Below are 23,382 nucleotides of genomic sequence, written 5' to 3'. Positions count from 1 at the left end.
AAAGGTTTATTGCAAGTGCCAAGCAAAAAGAACAGGTGGCTCTTGCTCAAAAACCCCAAACTCCCTGATGGTTTTCAGGGAAGAGTTTTTAAAGGCAAAATTCGAATCCTCAAGGACTATGTCATTCTTTTAAAGGTTGTGCCCTGCTCCCTTCCCTCCTGTTTATGATGAGGATGAGAAGTTGCCAAAAACTGCAAGTGCCAGGGCAGAGCAATTTAAGGAGAGGACCTAAGGGGAGAAAGAGCTTGGCAAGTCCTGGGAACTGAAAGGAGGAGGCCCTGGGTGGCTGGAGCACAGCACAAGAGAAGAGGGGTAAAAATGAGTTTGGAGAGGAAGAAATGAGATTTTGAAGATACTGTTATGGAACAAGTTCATGTGCCCAGTGCACAGTGAGGCCAAATAAACTGAAACGTCAGAGTTTGGGGCAGAGAAAGGTTTATTGCAGGGCCAAGCAAGGAGAATGGGTGGCTTGTGCTCAAAACCCTCCAAATTCCCTGACAGTTTTTTGGGGAAAAGATTTTATAGGTAAAATTTGGGGTGTGTGACTTTCTTCTGATTGGTTGGTGGTGAGGTAACAGGGTGGTGCTCCAGGAATCTTGTACTCAGCCTGAAGTTACCATCCTCCAACTGAGTGAGGGACTTAGTTCCTGTAGAAGAACTCAAAGATATACTGTTATGTATATCCCTTGGAGGAACCAGCCCCCTGCTTTATCTGCACCATTCTTTTTTTTTTAAAGTTTTTGGCTGCGCTGGATGCACAGCATTCAGATCTTCCCGGACTAGGGATCAAACCCACGCCCCCTGCAGTAGAAGCTCTGTCTTAACCACTGGACCACCAAGGAAGTCCTGCACTATTGTTTCTCGACTACTCCTGTTTCTGCATTCCCTTCCTTCCCTAATCAGCAACTGTTTGAATCTGTCCTTTGGAACCCAGGGAAGGTCTAGGAGGGACACGGAAAGGCTTTGGTATCCAGGAGGGCCCCACAGGGTCCAGCTGGGTTTCACCACTACTCCATTACAGGAAACTTGTCCTGAGATTGTTTTTCTTGTGATTCCCCAAACACATCCTGTACTTTTCCAGCTCAAGGCCTTTGCTGATTCCATTCTCTTTCTCAGTTATCTTCCACATCTGACTCTGTGGTATCCCACCCACCATTTAAGGTCATCTCAAATGCCATTCTTCCTGGATGCCTCATGTGATTGATTAGACAGACAGGAACAGCAGCTCTATTGGGTTCCCCTTATACTTAGTCTTCCATTTTCTTAGAACCTGATGTGTTTGCTTTAGATAAAGCACTTGGCTCTCTCGGCAGCATACATGCTGAAACCTACCTCAGTACTCAACAGTACCTTTTAACAGGGTGTCTGGCCCTGTTGAGTGCTCAAAAGATGTTAAATTCTGTGTCCATTGTAAGGTCGGATCTTAACAAACGGCACCACGAAACAGAGGAAAGCTTCAAGTGAGTTTTATTAGGGAGCGCTCCCGGGCGAGGTTTTCTGGTCCGAGAGAAAGGGGCCAGAGAAGTCGCGCCTGGGCGAGGGTTGGGCAAGATTTTATAAGGGAAGAAGGGAAAGGGGTGTGGTGAATCTGGGAGGGCGCAGGGTATTCCTTATTTGGTGGTCTTTTCGGGTATCCTGGGGGACCGTTATTCCCACCCCTCGAAAGGTAGGAAGGCTGGGCTGGGTTCAAAGTCCCCAGGTCAGTTCCTGGAACTGGGTGGTCCGGAGAATTTCGGTCTGATGCAACCTGTGAATCTGATTGTGTTCCCCTGCCTCGGGCCAGTTGGCCTTACATCCATGAGCAGCTTTCTCTAAGGCAGTTATGAAAATGTGTCAATTCTCTCTTGTGTTATTATCATTACCACCACATTTGCATAATGTCTCACAGTTTAAACGTTCTTCACATAAACTTAAATCCAGATGGCTGCGAACTTCTCACCTTTGTATTTTGTGGTCCTCTGCTCCAGCCACGTATGAACATTTCTGCACATTGCTGGGTTGCCCCTGTGCAGTCTCTGCACCTTTGTTCTGTGTGGGTGTGATGCGCATATTGAAGGTGAGCAGAATATGCCACCCCCAAATGTGCCACTTTGGCATGTGAATTATTTGGAGCTGAAGGAAATCAAGACCCCGCAGACAATTGCCTAAATAATTTAGGTAGGGGGCCTGGCCCAGAGATAGCTTTCACCTGAAAGACTTACCTGCTTAGCAGGGCAAACACCTAATTAGCAAACATCTGCTCTTCTCACCTTCCTGTGAATTACCCACCTCCCCTTCAAGCCCCAGGCCTCTTTCCCATTCCTTAGCTGAAGATGGCATGTAAGCCTCAATTGCCCGACTGACTGCCTTTGAGTCTCCAGTCTTCATGGGCTCCTGTAAGTACGCAATTAAATTTGTTTTCTCCTGTTAATCTGTCCTATGTCTAATTATTAGACCAGCCAAAGAAACTAGAAGGAAAGGAGAAATTTTTCCGCCTCTGCAATGTGGTGTGTGTGTGTGCTTGTGTGTGTGTGTGTGTGTGCTTGTGTGTGTGTGTGTTGTGTGTGTGCGCTAAAGCAGGCAGGGTTGTGTCTGTCTGTGTGTGCTAGGGTGTTCATTTCTCTTAGGCATCTTGGTTGTTTCTGTAGTGACTTCCCTCCTAGGCTGTGTGTTTTCCATGTTTCCTACAAACTTGTGAATGTGCACCTGTAACTGTGGTTCCTTGACTTTGCTGGGTCAGTATTGTAGTAGGATGGGCAGACTTCCTTATGTAAGCCTTCCTGCCTCTCCAGAGATGGGGCTTGTGGCTGAACCTTCTCAAACTGTCTGTGAGCCCCTCTCCAGCAGCCACATGTCCCGACATGTGCCCGCAGTCCGGAATTTTACCCGCCTCCACTCACAAATCACACACTCACGACACACACTTAGGCGCCTACGGTTGCACTGGCCAATTCTCCACCCCCTCCCTTTGCTTAAACTTCGGAATTTCCAGTCGACCGGCCAACCGCTCCCAGCAGCGGGTGGAGTTGAGAAGGGCCCGCCCAGTTCTCGGGGTACAAAACTAGCTCTGCAGGACTGCGCGGCCACTTGTCCTTCAGGTCTGCGCACAATGTGTCACTCTCGAAGCTCCCTCCCCACCATGACCGTCCTGCGGGCTCCGACCTCGGTCCCCTCCACCAGCCCGGGACCCCAACGGGGCTCCGGCCCCGAGATCTTCACCTTCGATCCTCTCCCGGAGACCGCGGTGGCCCCCGCTGCGCGCCCCAGCGCCTCCCGCGGGCACCGAAAGCGCAGCCGTAGGGTCCTCTACCCACGAGTGGTGAGTGTCGCCGAAGTGGACAGCCCGGGGGAAGAGCAGGGCGAACCGCCGTACGCCGGGGCCCCGACCTGACCTGTTGCCTTTGTTATCTCCCCACAGGTCCGGCGTCAGCTGCCAGTCGAGGATCCGAACCCTGCCAAAAGGCTGCTCTTTCTCCTGCTCACCATCATCTTCTGCCAGATCCTGATGGCTGAAGAGGGTGTGTCGACACCCCTGGTCCCGGAGGACACCCCCAGCGCGCAGTCCCCCGCGCCCACCGTTGTGCCCCCGGTCCTCGAGCCCCTTAATCTGACCTCGGAGCCCTCGGACTACGCTTTGGACCTCAGCACTTTTCTCCATCAACACCCTGCCGCCTTCTAACCGGACTCTCCACATCCCCAGAAGAATCTGAAAAACCAAGAAACACTGGGTGTACCTGGTGGGAGAAAGAGCGTATCCCAAACTGGGACTCCCAAGGCAACTCGCACTCAGAACACTACAGCGGAGATGCCAGCCCGAGCCTGGGAGAGACAGGCACCGACACGCCGGGGCTAGGCCGGGTGGCAGGAGAGCGTCGTTATTTCTCATTGCTCCTAATAATATTTATATGTATTTATGTATGTCCCCCTAGGTGATGGAGGGGTGTATGTAATATTTATTTTAACTTATGCAGGAGTGCGAGATGTGCTCCTTGCTGCAAATGCAGATCTCTGGGTATTTATTGGGCTCTGGGGGATTGGTGAAGGCCGGCGCCCAGAACTGAGCGAGGCTGGGAAGAGGGATGGAGGAAACCCGGGTCCGAGAAGGCGCCCGGGCTGGGAGTCAAGGACGGTGGTGGGTCGTAGTAGGTTTAGCAGGTGACATACTCAGCCCTCCAGCATCTCAACTCGCGGGTCTACTGTGTGAGGCTTCGGCGGACCGTTGAGAATAAGGTCCTTGGCCTTCGATCTCCTCGAAGTTGCCCCCAAGGGGTGGCTGCGGGTTCGATGGGCTGTCAGGGGGTGGCTATGGGGTCGCCCGGTATGTTCTGTGAACACAAATAAACTTGATTTACCGTCAGCAGTCATGTGAGTGTCTCTTTGCAAGCCATGGTCCCCCATTCCTCATGGCCTTCAAGCGCCTGGGCCGGAGGAGCCGCGGCCAAGTCACCAGCGGGCGCTCCTCCCCGGGCCCCTGAGCCCCTTTTTCCCGAGTCACGGAACCCAGCAACCGGTAATCGGATGCTGTCGTACGTTGCCCAGTCTGCGGTTTTCCCAGTTAATTCTCGCGGGGCAAATCCGAGGTGAGTCAATCTCCCTTGCCCCGCGGTGCCAGACCCACTGAGGTCACGTCCCGTGGGGCGGGGCGTGGAGCGGCCTGGCTAGGGCTCCAGACCCCGGAGGGGCGGCGAATTGGGGGTCGCCCCATCCGACCCCGGGCTGGCTCGGCAGCCCGGGTGAGCCGGGGCCCGGGCGGGCTGCGGACCGGAGCGCGGCCTGCTGGGAAAGGGGCGGGCCGAGGGGGCGGGGTCGCGTCTGTCGCAGCGACAGGGTGCGGCCTGGTTGGGGGCAAGGGCGCGAGCGCGGGCCCAGCTCCTAGGCAGGCTGTGCGCGAGCGGCCCCTGCTCGGCGGCTCACAGGTCCCCTGCGCGTCCCCGCCCTGCCCCGGACCACGGCCAGGCCGCTGCCCGCGTCCGGGAAGGTAGGTGGGGGGTGGGGTGGGGAGATGGAGTCGGGCTGTGGAGGAGCAGGGACGGTGGCGCAAGGGTCTGGGGGTCTCCAGGGGCCGGGAGAGCTTTATCAGATAAGGGAGAAACCGTCGTCACTGAAGGTGGGGTGCGGCAAGGGGCTGGGAGTCGCTGGGTGACTGCGAAATTTCACAGGGTAAAGCCTTAGCGGATCCGTGGGCGCGGAAGGGACGGGGCCGCATTGTCTGCAGGCGGGGCGGGACTGACAGGAAAGCGAAAGGGTTCACTCCTGTGGACTCCACAGTGCCCCTTGCTATCAGCAAAGGCTTTCTCTCCCCCTCCTCCAGCTCCAGCCTGAGCCATGTTTTTCACCTGTGGCCCAAACGAGGCCATGGTGGTCTCCGGTAAGTATTGTTCTCTGCTCAGCCAGTGACCCCCAAGTCCCCGCAGAGGTCCCTTCCCCCTCTCCCCACCAGCTCCCCAGCGCCAGACCTTCTGCCCACCCCACCCCCATGGTTGCAAGCCACCCACTTGTGGTGATTCCCTGCCTCTATCCTTCCAAGGCCTACACTGCCCGCTGCTCCTGCCAGCGCCCAGATTTCTTCGTGGGGATTGCTTCCCCCTCCCTTCCCCGGTCGTCTTCCACATTCCAGCTCCACCGTGGCCACCGGCCACCGCAGCTCATTGTCTCCTCACCTTGCAGGTTTCTGCCGGAGCCCCCCAGTCATGGTGGCTGGAGGACGTGTCTTTGTCCTGCCCTGCATCCAGCAAATCCAGAGGTAGGTTGAACAAGAGAACTAGGGAAAGGGAACTCCCGTTTTCTCTCTTTTCTCCTTTTCACACTGTCCACCCCTTCTTTTTCCCCTAGGATCTCTCTCAACACACTGACCCTCAATGTCAAGAGTGAAAAGGTTTACACTCGCCATGGGGTCCCCATCTCAGTCACTGGCATTGCCCAGGTGAGGCTTTCAGAGCCTTTCCTTCAAAGTCCACTCCCCCATCACCTTCTCTGTCCCCAGACATTAAGAATCTTCTGACCATGGCCTTCCCTACCTCTTGCTATGGAGAAATTTCTCTGCTAGTCTCAGCTTCTCCAGGGATCCCCAAGGCACTTGACTCTCCCAGCTTCCTCCCTGTCTTCATGAGACCTTCACCACACCCTCCCTAACCCTATTCTGGCTACAGGTGAAGATTCAGGGCCAGAATAAGGAAATGTTGGCAGCTGCCTGCCAGATGTTCCTGGGCAAGACGGAGGCTGAGATTGCCCACATCGCACTGGAGACGCTGGAGGGCCACCAGAGGGCTATTATGGCCCACATGACTGTGGAGGTGGGCCTGAGGGCAGGGAAAGATCTGGAAGGGGTGCCAGAGTGAGAGGGGCCTAAGGACCGAGCTAGTCTGTAGGAGACAGTGGTCAGAGGATCTGAGAGCTTACATTCCTCCTTCCCTCCATCTTGTTATCCTAGGAAATCTATAAGGACAGGCAGAAATTCTCAGAGCAAGTTTTCAAAGTGGCCTCCTCAGACCTGGTCAACATGGGCATCAGCGTGGTCAGCTACACCCTGAAGGACATTCACGACGATCAGGTAAACCTAGGCAGTTGCTTCTCCCTGCTTTCCTGCTCCCATCTTAAACCTTCCCGAGGACTGTGATATCTGCAACTCTCCCACAGGACTATTTGCACTCCTTGGGGAAGGCTCGAACAGCTCAAGTCCAAAAAGATGCTCGGATTGGGGAAGCGGAGGCCAAGAGAGACGCTGGGATCCGGGTGAGAGATCTGGGGGTTGCTTGGTCTCCATGGGCTTATTGTGCACCTGGTGGAAGAGGGGATGGCGTGGGGGCTGGTGGAGCAGGGTTGGCAGAGGATATAAATGAGGCCGGGCCTGGGGTGAGGACAGAGGAGCTTGGTGGAGATCAGGCTCTCTCCCTGGGGCCTTCCTCTCCCTACTCTGACTCCCTGCCTGATCTCTGCATGCACAGGAAGCCAAAGCCAAGCAAGAAAAGGTGTCTGCTCAGTACCTGAGTGAGATCGAGATGGCCAAGGCGCAGAGGGACTACGAGCTCAAGAAGGCTGCATATGACATTGAGGTCAACACCCGCCGAGCACAGGCTGACCTGGCCTATCAGCTTCAGGTCAGAGCCCCTATGCTGGCCCGGTGGCCAGGCTGGACTTCACTCCCTCCCCGTTCTTCTCAGGCCACCACTCTCTCTCATATTCTAACTCTGATCCCCTTATTCTGGCCCTCCATTTCTGACCCAGCTCCTCCTTATGAGGAATATTTAAAAGACCTAAACGGGGCTTCCCTGGTGGCGCAGTGGTTGAGAGTCTGCCTGCCGATGCAGGGGACACGGGTTCGTGCCCCGGTCTGGGAAGATCCCACATGCCGCGGAGTGGCTGGGCCCGTGAGCCATGGCCGCTGAGCCTGCGCGTCCGGAGCCTGTGCTCCACAACGGGAGAGGCCACAACAGTGAGAGGCCCGCGTACCGCAAAAAAAAAAAAAAGACCTAAACGTTTCAGCTGAAAAGCAAAGAAAAGGCCTAGAAAGGATACCCTCTATAGGGCTGATCACGGGCTTGAGGCAGGTTGTGCCCTGGGCCAGGGCACCTGGATGAGGGGGTGATCCAGAGCTAAGATCCAACCATGCTCCACATCGGGCCTGGGTGAATGGGTCTGCATCCACCCAGAGGAAGGGGTGCCTTTTTCTAATTTGCACAGGGGTACTCCATGGGCCCACAGCAGCCCTGGTGATCACAGAAGTGTGTGAGGAAGGAAAAGGTGGGCTTTGAATCCCACAAAATGAGACATGGGGGCCCTTGAAAATGCAGGGAGGTGTAGTCGATCCTCATCATTTGTGGATCCCATAACTGAGAATTTGCCTCATCACTAAAATTTATTGGTTACCTCAGAACCAGTATTTTTTGTACTGATGACTATTTGCAAACATGCGCAGAGTGGAGAAAAATTTGAGTTGCCTGATATGTGCTTCCCAGTTGAAGTTGAACAAGAAGATGTTCTGCCTTCTTGTTTCGGCTCCTACTGTAAACAGTGTCATTTTCATAGTATATTCACTGCCACATTTTTTGCACTTTTGTGCTTTTTTTTGGTGATTTCAGTTTAAAATGTCCCCAAATGTAGTGCTGAAGTGCCGTCTAGTGTTCCTAAGTGCAAGAAGGCTGTGATGTGCCTGATGGAGAAGACATGTGTGTTAGATAAGCTTCTTTTAGGCATGAGTTACAGTGCTGCTGGCCATGAGTTCATTGTTAACGAATCAACAGATATGTTACATATGGTGTCTTTAAGCAGAAACACATAAAGCAAGGATATGTAGGACTTCCCTGGCGGTCCAGTGGTTAAGACTCTGTGCTTCCACTGCAGGTGGTGTGGGTTCGATCCCTGATCGGGGAACTAAGATCCCACATGCTGCACATCTTGGCCAAAAAAAAAAAAAGGATATATATTGACCTGTTTATCTGTTGTGACCAGAGGCTCACAGGAACCTATACCTGTATTTCCCTTAGGAACAAAATAAGTGTTTTGTTAATTCAGTGTTCATGGCTACTTTATAAAACAGAACTACCATAAATAACGAGAATCAACTGTACTCTGAGACCTTTACCCAAAGGGTAGCAATATTATGAAATTCATTTTTGCCAAGAGTTGGTACAGGGTGAAATTATGAAATGCAACACATCTTTAGTTATGACGTTAAATCCCTGGATGGCTTGACAGGTACCTGAGTGTGGCATAGTACTTTGCTACTCAAAGTGTGGTCTGCCTCCCAGCAACATCAGTATCCCTGGGGAACTTGTTAGAAATACAAAATCTGAGGCTCCAGCCCAACTGACCAAGTCAGAATCTGTATTTTAACAGAATTCCTAGGCGATTCATGTATTGATAGACACTGGAGTTTGAGAAGCATTAACATAGTGGAAAACACCAGCTTGGGCGGGACTTAACCCACCCAAGGATAAGGTCCTTAATCTTCTTCTCAACATGGCTTGTCTGCACATCAAAGGGTTGGGCTGGTTTGGGTTCTGTTCAGCTTTTATTAGTTCCTCATTTTGTGCCAGTCAGGCTTTGTGCTAGGTGCTGGGGAAATAAGGATTTACTCAACAGGTATCTGTTAAATGCCTGTTATGTGCCAGGCATTGTTTTGGAGGTGAGTATATAAGTATGAATGAGACGGAATAAGATTCCTGCCCTCGGGGCTTCCCTGGTGGCGCAGTGGTTGAGAGTCTGCCTGCCGATGCAGGAGACACAGGTTCGTGCCCTGGTCTGGGAAGATCCCACATGCCGCGGAGCGGCTGGGCCCATGAGCCATGGCCGCTGAGCCTGCACGTCTGGAGCCTGTGCTCCGCAACGGGAGAGGCCACAGCAGTGAGAGGCCCGTGTACTGCAAAAAAAAAAAAAAAAAAAAAAAAAAAAAGATTCCTGCCCTCATGGAGCTTTACGTTATAATACCCGAAACCACTAATAAGCAAATAACCTTCACTGGCTCAAATTACATGAAGTGCTATGAAGGAAATACATAGGTGGTACTTTACTGGGGGGATACTCTATTAGGTCGGGGGTGATCAGAGGAAGCTTCGGTGAGGAAGTGATACATGAGATAAATCCTGAAGATGAGAAAGAGTCAACGATGTAAAGAGTTGTGGGCCAAGAACATTCTAGTCCAGTGCTGTTCAAATAGAACTTTCTGAAATGATGGAAATGCTCTATATCTGTGCTGTGATGTTGAGCACTTGTAATGTGGCTTTTGTGACTGAGGAACTGAATTTTTAAATTTTTTATTTTGATTTAAATAGCTATATGTGGCAAGTGACTAGGTAGGGGACTGGCACATGCAAAGACCCTGATGTAACAAAGAGCTCGGCGTGTCCCAGGAACAGAAAGGAGGTTTCTGATCCAGTATGGCTGGTGTGCTGTGAGTAGGGAGAGGCAGGCGGGACCAGGTTTACTAGGGTTCGAGTGGCCGTGATGGAGACTTAGAAGATTCAAAGCACAATGGGAAGCTATTGGAGAACTTTAAGCAGAGAGGTGCTCTGGTCTAATTTACATTTTCACAAGGATCAGTACAGCTGTTATGTGAAGAATTGATTGATTGTCAAAAGAGAAGAGAAGAGGGCTTCCCTGGTGGCGCAGTGGTTAAGAATCTGCCTGCCAACACAGGGCACACGTGTTGGAGCTCTGGTCCGGGAAGATCCCATATGTCGTGGAGCAACTAAGCCCGTGCATCACAACTACTGAGCCTGCGCTCTAGAGCCTGCGAACCACAACTACTAAAGCCCGCGCGCCTAGGGCCCATGCTCCGCAACAAGAGAAGCCACCGCAATGAGAAGCCCGCGCACCGCAACAAAGAATAACCCCCGCTCGCTGCAACTAGAACAGCAACAAAGACCCAATGCAGCCAAAAATAAATAAATTAAATAAAAATTTTTTTTTAAAAAAAAAGAGGAAGTGGGGAGATGAGTTAGAAGGTTTTTCAAAGATGATGGATTGCATAAATGCAGCTACTTGCACTCCCTCTTAAAACCTTACTAAATCCACATAAGGTGATTAAAGAAAAAAAAAGTTGGAGAGAATAGGAACAGAAGCAACAGAAACCATAGCATCATTTTGGACGCTGGAAAGCTGTGGTAATTGACCAAGGAGGTCTGAGACAGCTGAGCCCAAAGCCGAAGGGGAGAAAACAATGAAATGATCTGAGGCTCAGGAGCTGGCAGCACCAGGGGCCTCTGGAGCTGTGACGAAGACTGTTGAAATAAGGAGAAACAGGTGAAAAGTGACTTCTCAGAGCGCTCTGGCTCCCTGCCTCTGGGTAATGCTCCCTTCTCTGCCCCAGTAGACTTCTGGGGGTTTATTATCTGATGAGAGTAAACCAGAGGGCATGACCTGGGGCCAGCCAGACACAGGTGAGGGCCTAAGTACTTAACCAGTAACAGGCCTGAAGAGGCTGTCTGCCTTTTTTTTTTTTTTTTTTTTTTTCGGTACGCGGGCCTCTCACTGCTGTGGCCTCTCCCGTTGCGGAGCACAGGCTCCGGACGTGCAGGCTCAGCGGCCATGGCTCACGGGCCCAGCTGCTCCGCGGCCTGGGGGATCTTCCCGGACTGGGGCACGAACCCGTGTCCCCTGCATCGGCAGGCGGACTCTCAACCACTGCGACACTAGGGAAGCCCCTGTCTGCCTATTGAATACTGAATAGTGACCACTTCCCCTAACCACTCACCCCCTATGGCTCTCAGAACCCCCATCTTCCAAAGAAGAAATCAGAAGACTGCTCTGGGGAACATGACCAATCCAACATGAAAGACTTGAAGATCCTGAATCTGAGGTTCCTCAGCAGATGAACTGCCTAGGTCAGCCTAGATTGAAGCTCAAAGCCAATGAGCCTCACCCACATACCCAGAGTTTCCCTTCAGTGTTTCAGACCTTCCTCCCTGTGAGCAGACAAGCAAGGAATCCCTGACATATGAGGGATCCTGCAACATGGAAGACAGGCCAAAATCACAAGCAGAGCAAAGCAATTTGAAGGATACATACTATGCAGGGAGAAGAAAGCTTAAAAAAAAAAATATCCTCAGTGATAAGAGAGTAGTTCACATCTAGGAAATCAGGACATAGAAAACAAAAAAGAGCTTTTAGAAATTAATAAAATGGAAGAACTGAAAAAAAAATCATAGTGGAAGAGAAATTCTAATAAATTTCCCAGAAAATAGGACAAGACAGATGGAAAAATTGGGAAAGAATATTAGAGGCCAGCCCAGGAGACCCAACAGAACAAAGAAAACAGAAGGAAATCATCAGTGAAAAGATTCGGACATGTTTATGTGACTTTCTGGATTGAAATGGTCCACAAAGTGCCCAAAACAGTGAATGAAAAACATCTACCTTGAAGAACATCACTGTGAAATTTCAGAACACTGAGAATAACGAAAAGAACTAAAAGCTTCCAGAGAGAATGAACGGATCTCAAGCAAAGGGTCAGGCATCAGAATGACTTCAGATTTCTCAAGAAGCTGAAATACCCTGGAACAATGCCTTAAAAATTCTGGTGGAAGATTAATAACAACCTAGTAACCTGTACTCAACCTAATCGTCATTCAAATAGAAGAGTGGAGTGAAAATCTCAGAGAAGCAAGATCTGAAAAAACTTATTGCCCACATACTCTTTCCTTTTTTAAAAAAAATTTTTGCTGTACGCGGGCCTCTCACTGTTGTGGCCTCTCCCGTTGCAGAGCACAGGCTCCGGACGCGCAGGCTCAGCGGCCATGGCTCACAGGCCCAGCCGCTCCGCAGCATGTGGGATCTTCCCAGACCGGGGCACGAACCCGTGTCCCCTGCATCAGCAGGCGGACTCTCAACCACTGCACCACCAGGGAAGCCTTCTTTCCTTTTTTTTAAAAAAATTAATTTTTGGCTGCATTGGGTCTTCGTTGCTGCACGTGGGCTTTCTCTAGTTGCCGTGAGCGGGGTCCACTCTTCGTTGCGGTGCGCGGGCTTCTCATTGCGGTGGCTTCTCTTGTTGCGGGAGCACGGGCTCTAGGTGCGTGGGCTTCAGTAGTTGCAGCTCGCGGGCTCTAGAGCGCAGGCTCAGTAGTTGTGGCGCACAGGCTTAGTTGCTCTGCAGCATGTGGGATCTTCCTAGACCAGGGATCGAACCCGTGTCCCCTGCATTGGCAGGCGGATTCTTAACCACTGCGCCACCAAGGAAGTCCCCCACATACTCTTTCTGAGGGAGCTGCCGGAGGTTGAGTCTGAAGAAGAGAGAGAAGGAGTGGGTAGGCTCCAACACAGGAACACCGTGATGCTGCATATGGGGGCCAAGAGCAACTAGTCCAGTTTGGAACAGGTTTGAACTTTTAGGGTCAAAGACAGTACAGGGTGCCACATCCAGAAGCACCCTTCCTCTGGAGTGAACAGATGGGTGTTCACTGTAAAGGCAGGGGCACCATCTCTTGTGTTGATGAGCCCCACAGGGGAGATGGTGCACATCTGAGCCAGAGCAATGAGGCAAGAAGTGTGTTCCTCCCCCGAACTCCTCACCGACATCTTGGCAAGAGCCTTCTGATCCCTCTACTCTGCAAGGGATAAGAAAATGAAATCTGCCTAAGAGGAACTCTATGTATACATGTTCTTGTAGTTGCTTACAGTATCCCGGAAAAGATACACGACAGGCTGCTCACGGTGGTGGTTTCAGGGAAAGTGAACCAACCAGGTGGCTTGAGAAATAGGTGGGAGGAAACCTATCACTGTTTACTTTTTTTTTTAATTTGGACCACATACAAAAGATAAAAGTGACACACACACAGCCCCCAAAAAGAAAGTTGGTGAGAGAGAGAAAAAAAAAAAGTTGGTAAGAGAACTTTTCAGTAGTTGACAGTGGCATGCACTAAGGTAACCGCCACACAGATGGAGAGAAGTGCATGGATTTGAGCGTAACTGGAGGTGGAGGATGGCTACCATGCACTCAGTGCCCACCAGGTGTTCATACTCTAGAGGGAGACTTGGTGGAGAAACAAGGTGATAGGAGTTCAGTGGAGGGATACTTCACCTGGCCTGAGGGAGAACTGCTGGGTTCCAGCCCTATCCAGCCCTGAAGCTGAGACTACGTGGGGAACAGCCCTAACTGTTGGTATTGGCTCTGATAGGGAAGATCAGGCCACCCCCCATCGCTCCTCAGGCCATGCCTTGGATCTGTACGGGAAACGGACTCCCTTGGGCAGGCTGAGCCCACTGGGACCGCCTTCATGTGCCTGCTCTATTTTTTTTTTAAGTTTTTTGAATTGACACAGTATCAAGTCTTTTTTTAAAAGTTATTTATTTATTTATTTTTGGCTGCGTTGGGTCTTTGTTGCTGCACACAGGCTTTCTCTAGTTGCGGCGAGGGGGGGCTACTCTTCATTGCGGTGCGCGGGTTTCTCATTGCGGTGGCTTCTCTTGTTGCGGAGCACGGGCTCTAGGTGCGTGGGCTACAGTAATTGTGGCCAAGGCACGTGGGATCTTCCCAGATCAGGGCTCAAACCCGTATCCCCTGCATTAGCAGGCGGATTCTTAACCACTGCGCCACCAGGGAAGTCCCCCTGCTTTTCTTATGGAAAAAAATGACTATCACCCCTTTTGTACCTATATGGAAGGCCCGGGAGCCCCGGCCCTAGCTTCCCTGCCTGCTTCCTGGCCGCTTGCTCTTCAGCTCTGACTCTGAGCATCCCTCCTTCCCAGGTGGCCAAGACGAAGCAGCAGATCGAGGAACAGCGGGTCCAGGTGCAGGTGGTGGAGCGGGCCCAGCAGGTGGCAGTGCAGGAGCAGGAGATCGCCCGCCGGGAGAAGGAGCTGGAGGCCCGCGTGCGGAAGCCGGCGGAAGCCGAGCGCTACAAGCTGGAGCGCCTAGCAGCGGCAGAGAAGTAAACACCCCTTCCTGGCCCCTTGCGGCTCCTTCAACCACCTGGGCGCCCCCAGACGAATTGCTGAGGCCTTCTTTACCTGTACTCCTCCTGTGGAGTCTTTCTCCCAGAGCAAGGGCTCTTCCTCAGCTCCTCCCTCCACTCCCTTCTCTGCCCAGGTCCCAGCTGATCATGCAGGCAGAGGCAGAAGCCGAGTCCGTGCGGGTGAGTTAGCAGATGGCTCTTGCCGGCTTGTGGAGGGAGTGGGATTGTGCTGGGATTTCTTGTCCTTGACTACCGCCATCAGTACCCCAGGCGTCCTGTACCCTCCTCAGATGCGTGGGGAAGCCGAGGCCTTTGCCATAGGGGCCCGAGCCCGGGCCGAGGCTGAGCAGATGGCCAAGAAGGCAGAGGCGTTCCAGCTGTACCAGGAGGCTGCTCAGTTGGACATGCTGCTGGAGAAGCTGCCCCAGGTCTGGGGGTCGTGTGGACAAAAGCAGAGGAGGGACAGGATGAGGGAATGAGGGGTGAAGGAAATGAGGGTCTGGGGGAGAACCAGGCTAGGGGCCATAAATTCGGGGTGAGAATTACAAGCCAGTGACCAGAGTGAGGAAGGGTGATCCTCACAAAAGTGAAGGACAAGGATCTTAAAACCCAGAGTAAGGAGTCTTAGGATGGGTGTGGTCAGACCACAAGTGCTGAGTGGGCATCTTACCTACCAGGTGGCAGAGGAGATCAGTGGTCCCTTGACCTCGGCCAATAAGATCACACTGGTGTCCAGTGGAAGTGGGGCCATGGGGGCAGCCAAAGTGACCGGGGAAGTGCTGGACATCCTGAGCCGCCTGCCGGAGAGCGTGGAGAGACTCACAGGCGTCAGCATCTCCCAGGTGAGGGTTTCTAGGGCGGGGGCTGTGGAGCCGAATCGCCAGGTTCTTACGGCATGTGATGTAGCGGGCCTAGCATGGGGCCAGCACCCAGGAGGCCTGGGGGGCCACTGACATTTATTAATTGCTTTCTGTGTGCCAGACACAGTGCTAAGCTTCTACACAAATGGTTTAAAAATATTTTTAGATCAAACTTCCTTTGGGGTATGTGGGGTTTTACAAAATAAAGAAACTGAACTTCCAGTTTAGCCCATGTCATACAGCTGGTGAAGCTGGGCTTCAAACCCAGGCCAGCTATCTCTGGAGCCTGTGCTCTTGGTCACCCCACGGGTAGAAGGAACTAGCTGCAGCCTGTTGAAAATTAATTCCAGGGCATATCACTGCTTTTCTTGGTGCCTGTTTATTCACCTGTAGATTATGGTAGAGATCAGAGAGTAGGACCTAGAGCCAGACTGTTTTGGTGTGAATCGTGGCCCCAGTGCATGGTAACTGTGACCTTGGACAAGTTAATCTTCTCTGCACCTGTTTCTTCACCTTAAAACTGGGTTAATAAAAGTAACTACCCTGTTGAATTGTTAAGGGGATTAAATGAGTAGATATTTGCAGTGTTTAGAACAGTGCCTAGCATGTCGTAAGTACTATATAAGTGTGTTAAAGGACTTCCCTGGCAGTCTGGTGGTTAATACTCCACGTTCCCAATGCAGGGGGTGTGGGTTCGATCCCTGGTCGGGAACTAAGATCCCGCATTGTGCACAGCCAAAACAACAAAAACAAAACAAAGAGTGTGTTAAATAAAAAATGCATATATAAATAAAAGCACCAGACTGAATCAGTGACCTTCGAGCTGGGTTCCTTGGAGTCTCCTTGAGGTCTGCAGTGGATAATTGGGAGCTAAGGAGGGCCTGTGCAAGCAGGGATCTGGCTCCCTTCACCCCTTTGCAGTAAGTAATTCATTATTATACAAGAATCCAAATGACTGCTTGGCAAAGGGGGTGAGGTAGGGTACCAGAAAAAACTAGAGTACTCATGGAAGTATGCATCCTCCCTGCAGCCTGTTCACCCAGATGGGATCCTGGGAGAGCAGGGCACCTGGTTCCCATAGTCATCACTGTTGTCTTTTGCCAGGTGAACCACAAGCCTCTGAGAACAGCCTGAGCCCTCGACCTTCGCGATGCCCAGCCTCATAACTCAAGTTGCCTGAATGGTCCCAATACTGCATGCACTTCAGCTGGCTCCCCAAGCACATCCTTTGACAGCGGAGTTCCACCGCTTGTCTCTCCTCGCCAAAAAGCCCGTCCCTTGCCTTGGAAGGGAAGGGTTGCTCCCTTTTCCAGCCCCATACTGCAGACTGCCAGTCCCATGCCAGCCTTCTGATGATCCCACCCCCAACTTATTTAACTTAATCTACTGTCTGAGCCTGTTGTCCAGAATTCTTCCTTGACCAAGCCTTGAGGGGTGGTCTGCAGGTTCTCAACTTTGCCAAATAAATTGCTGTTAATAAGTACTGATACTTATGAACAGTTAATATAGCAGAACTAATTCAAAATGAATGCTAGAATGTAGCTTTTGCCTTTGCCTTCAATAGGCTTTTTACAATGGGAGAGGCAGTAGCTACTTGTATGTTAAGTTATAGAATTAATCCCCCTCCCAACCCTGAAGTTGGTTATAGTCAGCAAAGCGTGCTGAAGTGGAAGCAATATCAATAACTGCATTCATCCCTAGAATTACTGAAAACACGGCCAAGGGAAATTGTTACATTTGTTCAATTTCCAGGGCAGCTTTTAGACTATTGTGCTCCTTGAAGCATGAGGTATTGGATGGAACGGTTTAGAATGGGACCATGGTGTGACGTCCCTCACTAGTGATTTTTTGCCTTAGGCTGAGAAAATCCACAGCATTACAGAAATCAGCATTACCCGTAACAGAAAGGAACCCTGGATGCACTGTGCATTTGAGATCCTTCTGGAGCACTGTTAGAAACAGACTGCTGGGGTCCAACCCATTCTGGTTCAGTACATCTGGGCAGGATCGTTCAAGGGGATGCTGATCTTGCAACCACTTGACGTTCATCTCAGTTCCCTTTTCTGTCCCTAGATCCTGCATCTGGGCCTATACCTACCCCAGTTACTAAGACAGGTGCAGGTGCTGGGTACCAGGGATTAAGGTGTAAGGATATTCTTCTCATTAGTTTATGGGAAGTAGAATGTATCATATAACTGAACTTGAGCCCCATGCCTCCACGAGCAATCTTTCCCTGAATGAGCACACATCTCACAACTTTTTTTTTCAATTCCCGTTTATTTTTGGCTCTTGGGGCAATGTCATCTTTTCAATATGAAAAAAAGCAGCAAGTTCAACACAATAGAAATCTGAAGTGTAGAATAGGACAAAACCAAGGGTAGGGGGGAAGGCAGTAGCAAAAGTAAGAGATGAGGTGTTGCCAAAGGATGGAGAGTGTCCTGTCCCCTCTCTGGGGAATGACATTTACGTGGTAGCACATAGCTTTCCATATAGGTACAAAAGGGGTGATAGTCATTTTTTTCCATAAGAAAAGATAGGGCTGGGGAGTGGCTTTCTGGAGGCTTAGAGACTAGTCTCCCTTGCTCCTCTTGACCCCCTTTTCTGACCAGGGGAAAGGAAGGAATCCAACATTACGAGGGAGGTAAAGTGGAAGAGGGGAGGATCCCCCCCTTGACAGGGTGGTGGCCAGAACCTTGCAAAGGAAATAGCTCAGAACAGAGCTTGGAGGGAGATTGAAAATGGAGATAATACTGTTAACACCTCCCCAGAAGCTGAGAGGAGCAGAGAGCTACCTGGAAACTAGGACTTCAATAGCCTGGATGCCCCTCTCCAAAACCCCACCCCTTCCCAGTAGGGACTTCTACCTGCTGCTTCGTTTCCTTTCCCCTGGGCTACCACATGGGCCTAGGATGGCGGTCACCTATCCGGATTATCAGCACATGGTTCTGAATGGGATTTGATGAGACTCAGCTTCTTGAGAGTTTATCTTGAAAACAGAGAGGGAAATGTTAACTGGACAGATGGGAGGAGTGGGCACCAGAAGGAAATACAGGGTTACCCAGAATGGCAGAAATCTAGGTTCCCCAAAGTGGAAAGAGAGAGGAGACATTCAACAAACAACAGATATTTATTGAGCGCCTATTATGTGCCAGGCACTGTTCTAGAACCCCCCCCCCAAAAAAGAAAAAAAAAGATAGGCAGAAAACGCGAATTCTGAGGGAGAGGAAAGGGGCGGCTGAGGAAGAAGGCAGAGGGGACTGAGAAGCCTGAGGTGGTGGGCACTCGGCCTTAGGCTTCCTCTTCGGCCTCCTCACCGAAATCCTCCTCCTCTTCTGCGGTGGCATCCTGGTACTGCTGGTACTCGGAGACGAGGTCGTTCATGTTGCTCTCAGCCTCGGTGAACTCCATCTCGTCCATGCCCTCACCTGTGTACCAGTGGAGGAAGGCCTTCCGGCGGAACATGGCAGTGAACTGCTCTGAGATGCGCTTGAACAGCTCCTGGATGGCTGTGCTGTTTCCAATGAAGGTGACCGCCATCTTGAGGCCACGGGGTGGGATGTCGCAGACGGCCGTCTTGACATTGTTGGGGATCCATTCCACGAAGTAGCTGCTGTTCTTGTTCTGCACGTTGAGCATCTGCTCATCGACCTCCTTCATGGACATCCGCCCACGGAAGACAGCAGCCACGGTGAGGTACCGGCCATGGCGGGGGTCACAGGCAGCCATCATGTTCTTGGCATCGAAGACCTGCTGGGTGAGCTCCGGCACAGTGAGGGCCCGATACTGCTGGCTTCCACGGCTGGTTAGAGGAGCAAAGCCAGGCATGAAAAAGTGGAGACGTGGGAAGGGCACCATGTTGACTGCCAGCTTGCGGAGGTCAGCATTGAGCTGGCCAGGGAAGCGAAGGCAGGTGGTGACACCACTCATGGTGGCCGAGACGAGGTGGTTCAGGTCCCCGTAGGTTGGCGTGGTCAGCTTGAGGGTGCGGAAGCAGATGTCGTAAAGGGCCTCGTTGTCAATGCAGTAGGTCTCATCAGTGTTCTCCACCAGCTGATGGACGGACAGGGTGGCATTATAGGGCTCCACCACGGTGTCGGACACTTTGGGTGAGGGCACCACACTGAAGGTGTTCATGATGCGGTCAGGATACTCTTCACGGATCTTGCTGATGAGCAAGGTGCCCATTCCAGAGCCCGTGCCCCCGCCCAGCGAGTGGGTCAGCTGGAAGCCCTGCAGGCAGTCACAGCTCTCAGCCTCCTTCCGAACCACATCCAGGACCGAGTCGACCAGCTCGGCCCCCTCTGTATAGTGGCCCTTGGCCCAGTTGTTGCCTGCCCCAGACTGACCTGCAATGGGGTCAGAAGGCAAGCTTGGTTAGTAAAGTGTGGAAGATACATGGCCACATTTCTGCTTTTCAACTTTTGGAGTAATGCCAGTGGATGTATCTTCTCTCCCTCCCCTGTGGTACACCTGTCGCTCCCCCCCAGTTTACTATTTAAAGCAGTCACTACCTCTATCCTCCGTTAGATTTCAAAACACAGCCCTGTATAAGTTCTTCAGTACAATCATTTCCTAACTCTTGCTGCACCCAAATAACTTGAACAAGTATCTACTATTTTCTGTGTAACTCACCAAAAACAAAGTTGTCTGGTCTGAAGATCTGACCAAAAGGCCCTGAGCGAACAGAGTCCATGGTCCCGGGTTCTAGATCCACCAAGATAGCACGAGGAACATATTTGCCACCTACAGGGAATAAAGTAGCGTTGTAAAAACTGACCGACATATAGGTAAATATTTTGGGGCGGGGAGGCAGCCGGGGACCCAAACTTGTGATTCCAGGCACTGCCACCAGGTGGCAGCAGAGCCACTTTTGAGCCCCGATGGGGGAAATGAAGAAACGGCTCCAAAGGGAGAGAATGGATTCATTCAAAGGGGATAAAGGGTTTCCCAGGGAGGCAGAGACCCCAGAGAAGTGGGAGTGATGGGACCCGTGATTCACGGCCTCCTGCCCTCACCTGTGGCTTCATTGTAGTACACGGAGATGCGGTCCAGCTGCAGGTCGCTATCCCCATGATAGGTGCCGGTGGGGTCGATGCCATGTTCATCACTGATCACCTCCCAGAACTGCCGGGGGAGAGCAACGGGTCCTCAACAGCTCAGGTTCCAGCCAATTATACGCCCTCTACCGCCATTTTAATTTCAGATACGCCTGTGGCGGGCCCTCCCCTAGGGCCTGGCATTCCTTCTGCCTGCCACACCCTTCCCCTAAACACCTGCACACGCGGGAAAACTGCAGCTTTCACTGCTTGGGATGTGATGAGATGCTGTGGAAGGTCCCGGCGATCGCAGGCACCGAGGTGGGTAGATGGAGGCGGCCGACTTGCTCGGAGAAGCGCACCTCCCCGCCCCCCCCCTCGCAGGGCACAAAGAGCTGGGGGCCGGAGAAAGGAGCCACTGCCGCAGGCGCCCACCCCGCCCGGCACGTGACCGCGGCGCAGGCGCGCGCCTAGGCGCCGACAAAGGGAGGCACCGCGCGTGGGCGGGGCCGGAGCGCAAATTCCGCGCGGTAAGGGCGGGACTTGGCTCGGGCTCGCGCGCCCCCAGCGGGCTGGCCCGGCCGCATTGTCCCAGCGCGCCAGGGCGCCCGGGTCCCGCCCTTCTGCTCTAACGTAGCAGCCGCGCTTCCTCCCCGCCCCTCCCCCGCTACACTGTAACCGCGCGCAAAGGAAAAAAAAAAGCCTCCCCCTTGGCCTCGGAATTTTATTTCTTCTCTAGCTTTTAATTTTAACCCCCTTGCTTTAAATGAGGTTTTTCTTCCTTTGTCCTACTCTTTGGCCCTGAGGAGCCCTTTTAAAAAAAGCACTCCCCCTTTCCCCTAGCTCTTTCTCCATATCTGTTCACGCCCTAAAAGGGTCTCGGTTAAGGGCAAATGAAAGAAACTGAAATTAGTCCAGCACATATTAGCCTTCCATGCACGAAAAACTGGGGGACCGCCCCGTGGGGATCGCGGGTGGCCGGAGACACCTATCTTTTGTAAAGGATATCGCGTACTGCAGCCCACCCTGGCGCATCGCGTCCCCCACATTTGGATCTGACCTCTCTGCAGCTGCCCGCCAGCCTCGCCCCTTCCCCCTCCGGCTCAGCCCTCCGAAGCCCCGCCAAAGGGGATGCACATGGGGAAAACCTCATCTCGCTTTGTCTCGGGCCGTTTCCGCATCTCCCTCGCTCCCGGGACCGTTAGCAGATGCCCTTTTTAAGTAAAATTTTACAGAAACTCGGTTTTCCCGCCCCCTAAACCTGAAGGGTGCTTTTAACAGCTTCCCCAAAATAAGCCTGCCAAGAAAAATTCCCCATTTTTCAAAAGCAAATCCCAGCTTTGCATAATACAAACGTGTATTATATATACATACAACTTTTAAGGGGTAAAGCCTGACTAAGAATGGAGGATGCGAATGTCCCACAGCCATTCGTCATAATTTACCTGGATTTTTTTCTTCTCAAAAATAAATATAGTCAAAAGGTTAAAAATCCTTACCTTGGCACCGATCTGATTGCCACACTGACCGGCCTGGATGTGCACGATTTCCCTCATTTTTAAAATTTATTGTAATCTTTTTGCTCGCCTCACAAGTGTGTACGGGGCAAGAAAATGATACGTAATTAGTTTTTCTCTGCTGCTGGTCGCAGGCTGGAAGGATGGGACGGGGCCCAGAGGTTGGAGCAGCGAGGTCCGAACTCGGCGGCAGGAAGGTTCTGAGAGGGAGAAAGGAGAGGGGAGGGCGCGGGAGGAAAGGCGGGCAGGGCGGGGCGCGCGTGCGCGGGGGCCGGGAGGCGGGAGAACGCGCCCCGCGAGGTGGTGGGGAGACAAAGCCTCACCGAGGCTGGCCCTGATTAGTCCGTGCTGGTCATGTATCAGACGTCCATTGGTCCCTGCTCGGCGGGACGAGCGCAGTCCTCCCTGGGAGTTGTAGTCCTCTATTGTTGTCCACGCTGCAAAATGAAAGAACAAATGGGTGGGTACTGGGTATGGGGGTTTTGGTTTGGGAGTTTTTAATGAAAAATGACCTTGCGCAAGGGTTCCTTCCTCTATGCCTGACTTTTCTGGTATAAAAAGAGAGTAGTTTACGGATACAGAAATTGGGAACCCGGGGGTGCCAGGCGTTGGAAGGTGGAGTGGGGGCACGCCCTGAAAGCTCCCCGCTGCGGTAGCTCTTGGGAAGACAGGACTGCTTAGCTCAGCGAAAACTGGGGAGAAATGCGGCATCCTGATCTGCTATCTAACAGCTGGTCCTTTGGTGACCCAAGGCATGAACTTCAGTAAACTGCTGCTCCCCCAGATACCTCAGGAAGAAGGAGGGGATTGCCCTCCTGCTATTTCCTTGGGAGTTTTCTAATGATAATGTTTAGAAACAAAATTGCAGCAAGGGCTTTTCAAGATAGAGAAGTAATTGTGTGAAGGGTATGTTCAAGAATAAGTTGAATGGTTTAGAGAAGTTGATATGCCAGAAGTGTCTGTCCATGTGGGGGGTCTGGGCCTTAGAGCAGCGTTTAACACACTGTATTGTCCAGCGGAGAACTATGGGGTGAGGTACCTGATAGAATTTCAGTGTCTTCCAGCCTGCCTCTCTAGACACTGATGAAATCAGTGTTTTTTCAGTTCACTGATTTCCCTGACTAGGTGGCTGACCATTGCAACCTTCCAGGAGCCTCAGGATTGAAATAAAAGGGGTAGGGAGGTGATGGGGGAAAACTGGATGAGCTGAAGTCTGAGTGGCATGTTTCATCTCAGGGATTAATTCAACTTGAGCGATACTAAGTGTCCACCAAACCAGGAGCTAGGGATACAAAAATGATTAAGAAGTAGCTCACTGTTCTCCAGGATCTTGCAATTTCATGAGAAGTGTATAAACAATAATTGAGTGTGGTAAGCACTGTGATAAAGGACATGTTATATCAAGGTCATCATTGTTAATTCACATTGGATTCAACACACATTTCTCAGTCGTTTTATAAATAAAAGAACAAGTTGTATAAGACCCGTCTACCCACTTAAAATAGAATGTTCATGTTTTACGGCATGATCACAATGAAAATAATTACGTATTTTGTGGTAGTGAAGAGAGTTCAGGATTTACAATTAGGGAACTGGTTTC

At 51.7% G+C, this 23,382-nt stretch overlaps 3 protein-coding genes and 1 long non-coding RNA gene across 9 annotated transcripts; 2 read left to right on the top strand and 2 right to left on the bottom strand.

Annotated features, from left to right (window-relative positions):
* Positions 1 to 3,077: 3,077 nt before the first annotated feature.
* IER3 (immediate early response 3) lies at positions 3,078 to 4,336 on the top strand. The gene is made up of 2 exons (XM_033863971.2): positions 3,078 to 3,298; positions 3,398 to 4,336. The coding sequence occupies exons 1-2, from the start codon at positions 3,089 to 3,091 to the stop codon at positions 3,656 to 3,658; spliced, it is 471 nt and encodes a 156-aa protein (XP_033719862.2). The 5' UTR covers positions 3,078 to 3,088; the 3' UTR covers positions 3,659 to 4,336.
* On the bottom strand, positions 3,105 to 4,751 carry LOC141275720 (uncharacterized). Its single transcript, XR_012323972.1, has 2 exons — positions 4,510 to 4,751; positions 3,105 to 4,304 (listed from the first exon to the last, which is right to left on the bottom strand). It is a non-coding gene; the product is annotated as an uncharacterized lncRNA (long non-coding RNA).
* On the top strand, positions 4,748 to 19,576 carry FLOT1 (flotillin 1). Of its 6 annotated transcripts, none has more exons than XM_033863969.2 (13): positions 4,748 to 4,957; positions 5,291 to 5,347; positions 5,647 to 5,722; positions 5,812 to 5,902; positions 6,129 to 6,272; positions 6,410 to 6,529; positions 6,616 to 6,711; positions 6,924 to 7,076; positions 14,164 to 14,345; positions 14,504 to 14,549; positions 14,660 to 14,797; positions 15,047 to 15,211; positions 16,334 to 19,576. In XM_033863969.2, the coding sequence occupies exons 2-13, from the start codon at positions 5,305 to 5,307 to the stop codon at positions 16,361 to 16,363; spliced, it is 1,284 nt and encodes a 427-aa protein (XP_033719860.1). In that variant the 5' UTR covers positions 4,748 to 4,957; positions 5,291 to 5,304; the 3' UTR covers positions 16,364 to 19,576. The 6 variants fall into 6 exon arrangements, 5 of the variants coding, with proteins under 5 accessions (XP_033719860.1, XP_033719861.1, XP_073643934.1 ...); XM_033863970.2 differs by having other exon boundaries at positions 5,139 to 5,347; XR_004528387.2 differs by lacking the exon at positions 16,334 to 19,576 and having other exon boundaries at positions 14,632 to 14,797; positions 15,047 to 15,184.
* On the bottom strand, positions 18,338 to 21,997 carry TUBB (tubulin beta class I). Its single transcript, XM_004316660.4, has 4 exons — positions 21,765 to 21,997; positions 20,245 to 20,353; positions 19,862 to 19,972; positions 18,338 to 19,575 (listed from the first exon to the last, which is right to left on the bottom strand). The coding sequence occupies exons 1-4, from the start codon at positions 21,819 to 21,821 to the stop codon at positions 18,518 to 18,520; spliced, it is 1,335 nt and encodes a 444-aa protein (XP_004316708.2). The 5' UTR covers positions 21,822 to 21,997; the 3' UTR covers positions 18,338 to 18,517.
* Positions 21,998 to 23,382: the final 1,385 nt, after the last annotated feature.

Source organism: Tursiops truncatus, chromosome 10 (assembly GCF_011762595.2).
Source record: "Tursiops truncatus isolate mTurTru1 chromosome 10, mTurTru1.mat.Y, whole genome shotgun sequence".
Taxonomy (NCBI): Eukaryota; Metazoa; Chordata; class Mammalia; order Artiodactyla; family Delphinidae; genus Tursiops; species Tursiops truncatus.
This window is presented reverse-complemented; position numbering and strand designations above follow the sequence as displayed.

Excerpts from the sequence above, each read along its gene's own strand:
- IER3 (XM_033863971.2), top strand. The coding sequence starts at position 3,089 with ATGTGTCACTCTCGAAGCTCCCTCCCCACCATGACCGTCCTGCGGGCT. Across the intron at positions 3,299-3,397 it reads GGGTCCTCTACCCACGAGTG|GTCCGGCGTCAGCTGCCAGT; the intron begins GTGAGTGTCGCC and ends ATCTCCCCACAG.
- FLOT1 (XM_033863969.2), top strand. The coding sequence starts at position 5,305 with ATGTTTTTCACCTGTGGCCCAAACGAGGCCATGGTGGTCTCCG. Across the intron at positions 5,903-6,128 it reads CAGTCACTGGCATTGCCCAG|GTGAAGATTCAGGGCCAGAA; the intron begins GTGAGGCTTTCA and ends TTCTGGCTACAG. Across the intron at positions 6,530-6,615 it reads AGGACATTCACGACGATCAG|GACTATTTGCACTCCTTGGG; the intron begins GTAAACCTAGGC and ends ACTCTCCCACAG.
- TUBB (XM_004316660.4), bottom strand. The coding sequence starts at position 21,821 with ATGAGGGAAATCGTGCACATCCAGGCCGGTCAGTGTGGCAATCAGATC. Across the intron at positions 20,354-21,764 it reads GCAATCAGATCGGTGCCAAG|TTCTGGGAGGTGATCAGTGA; the intron begins GTAAGGATTTTT and ends CTCCCCCGGCAG. Across the intron at positions 19,576-19,861 it reads ACCAGACAACTTTGTTTTTG|GTCAGTCTGGGGCAGGCAAC; the intron begins GTGAGTTACACA and ends ACCCCATTGCAG.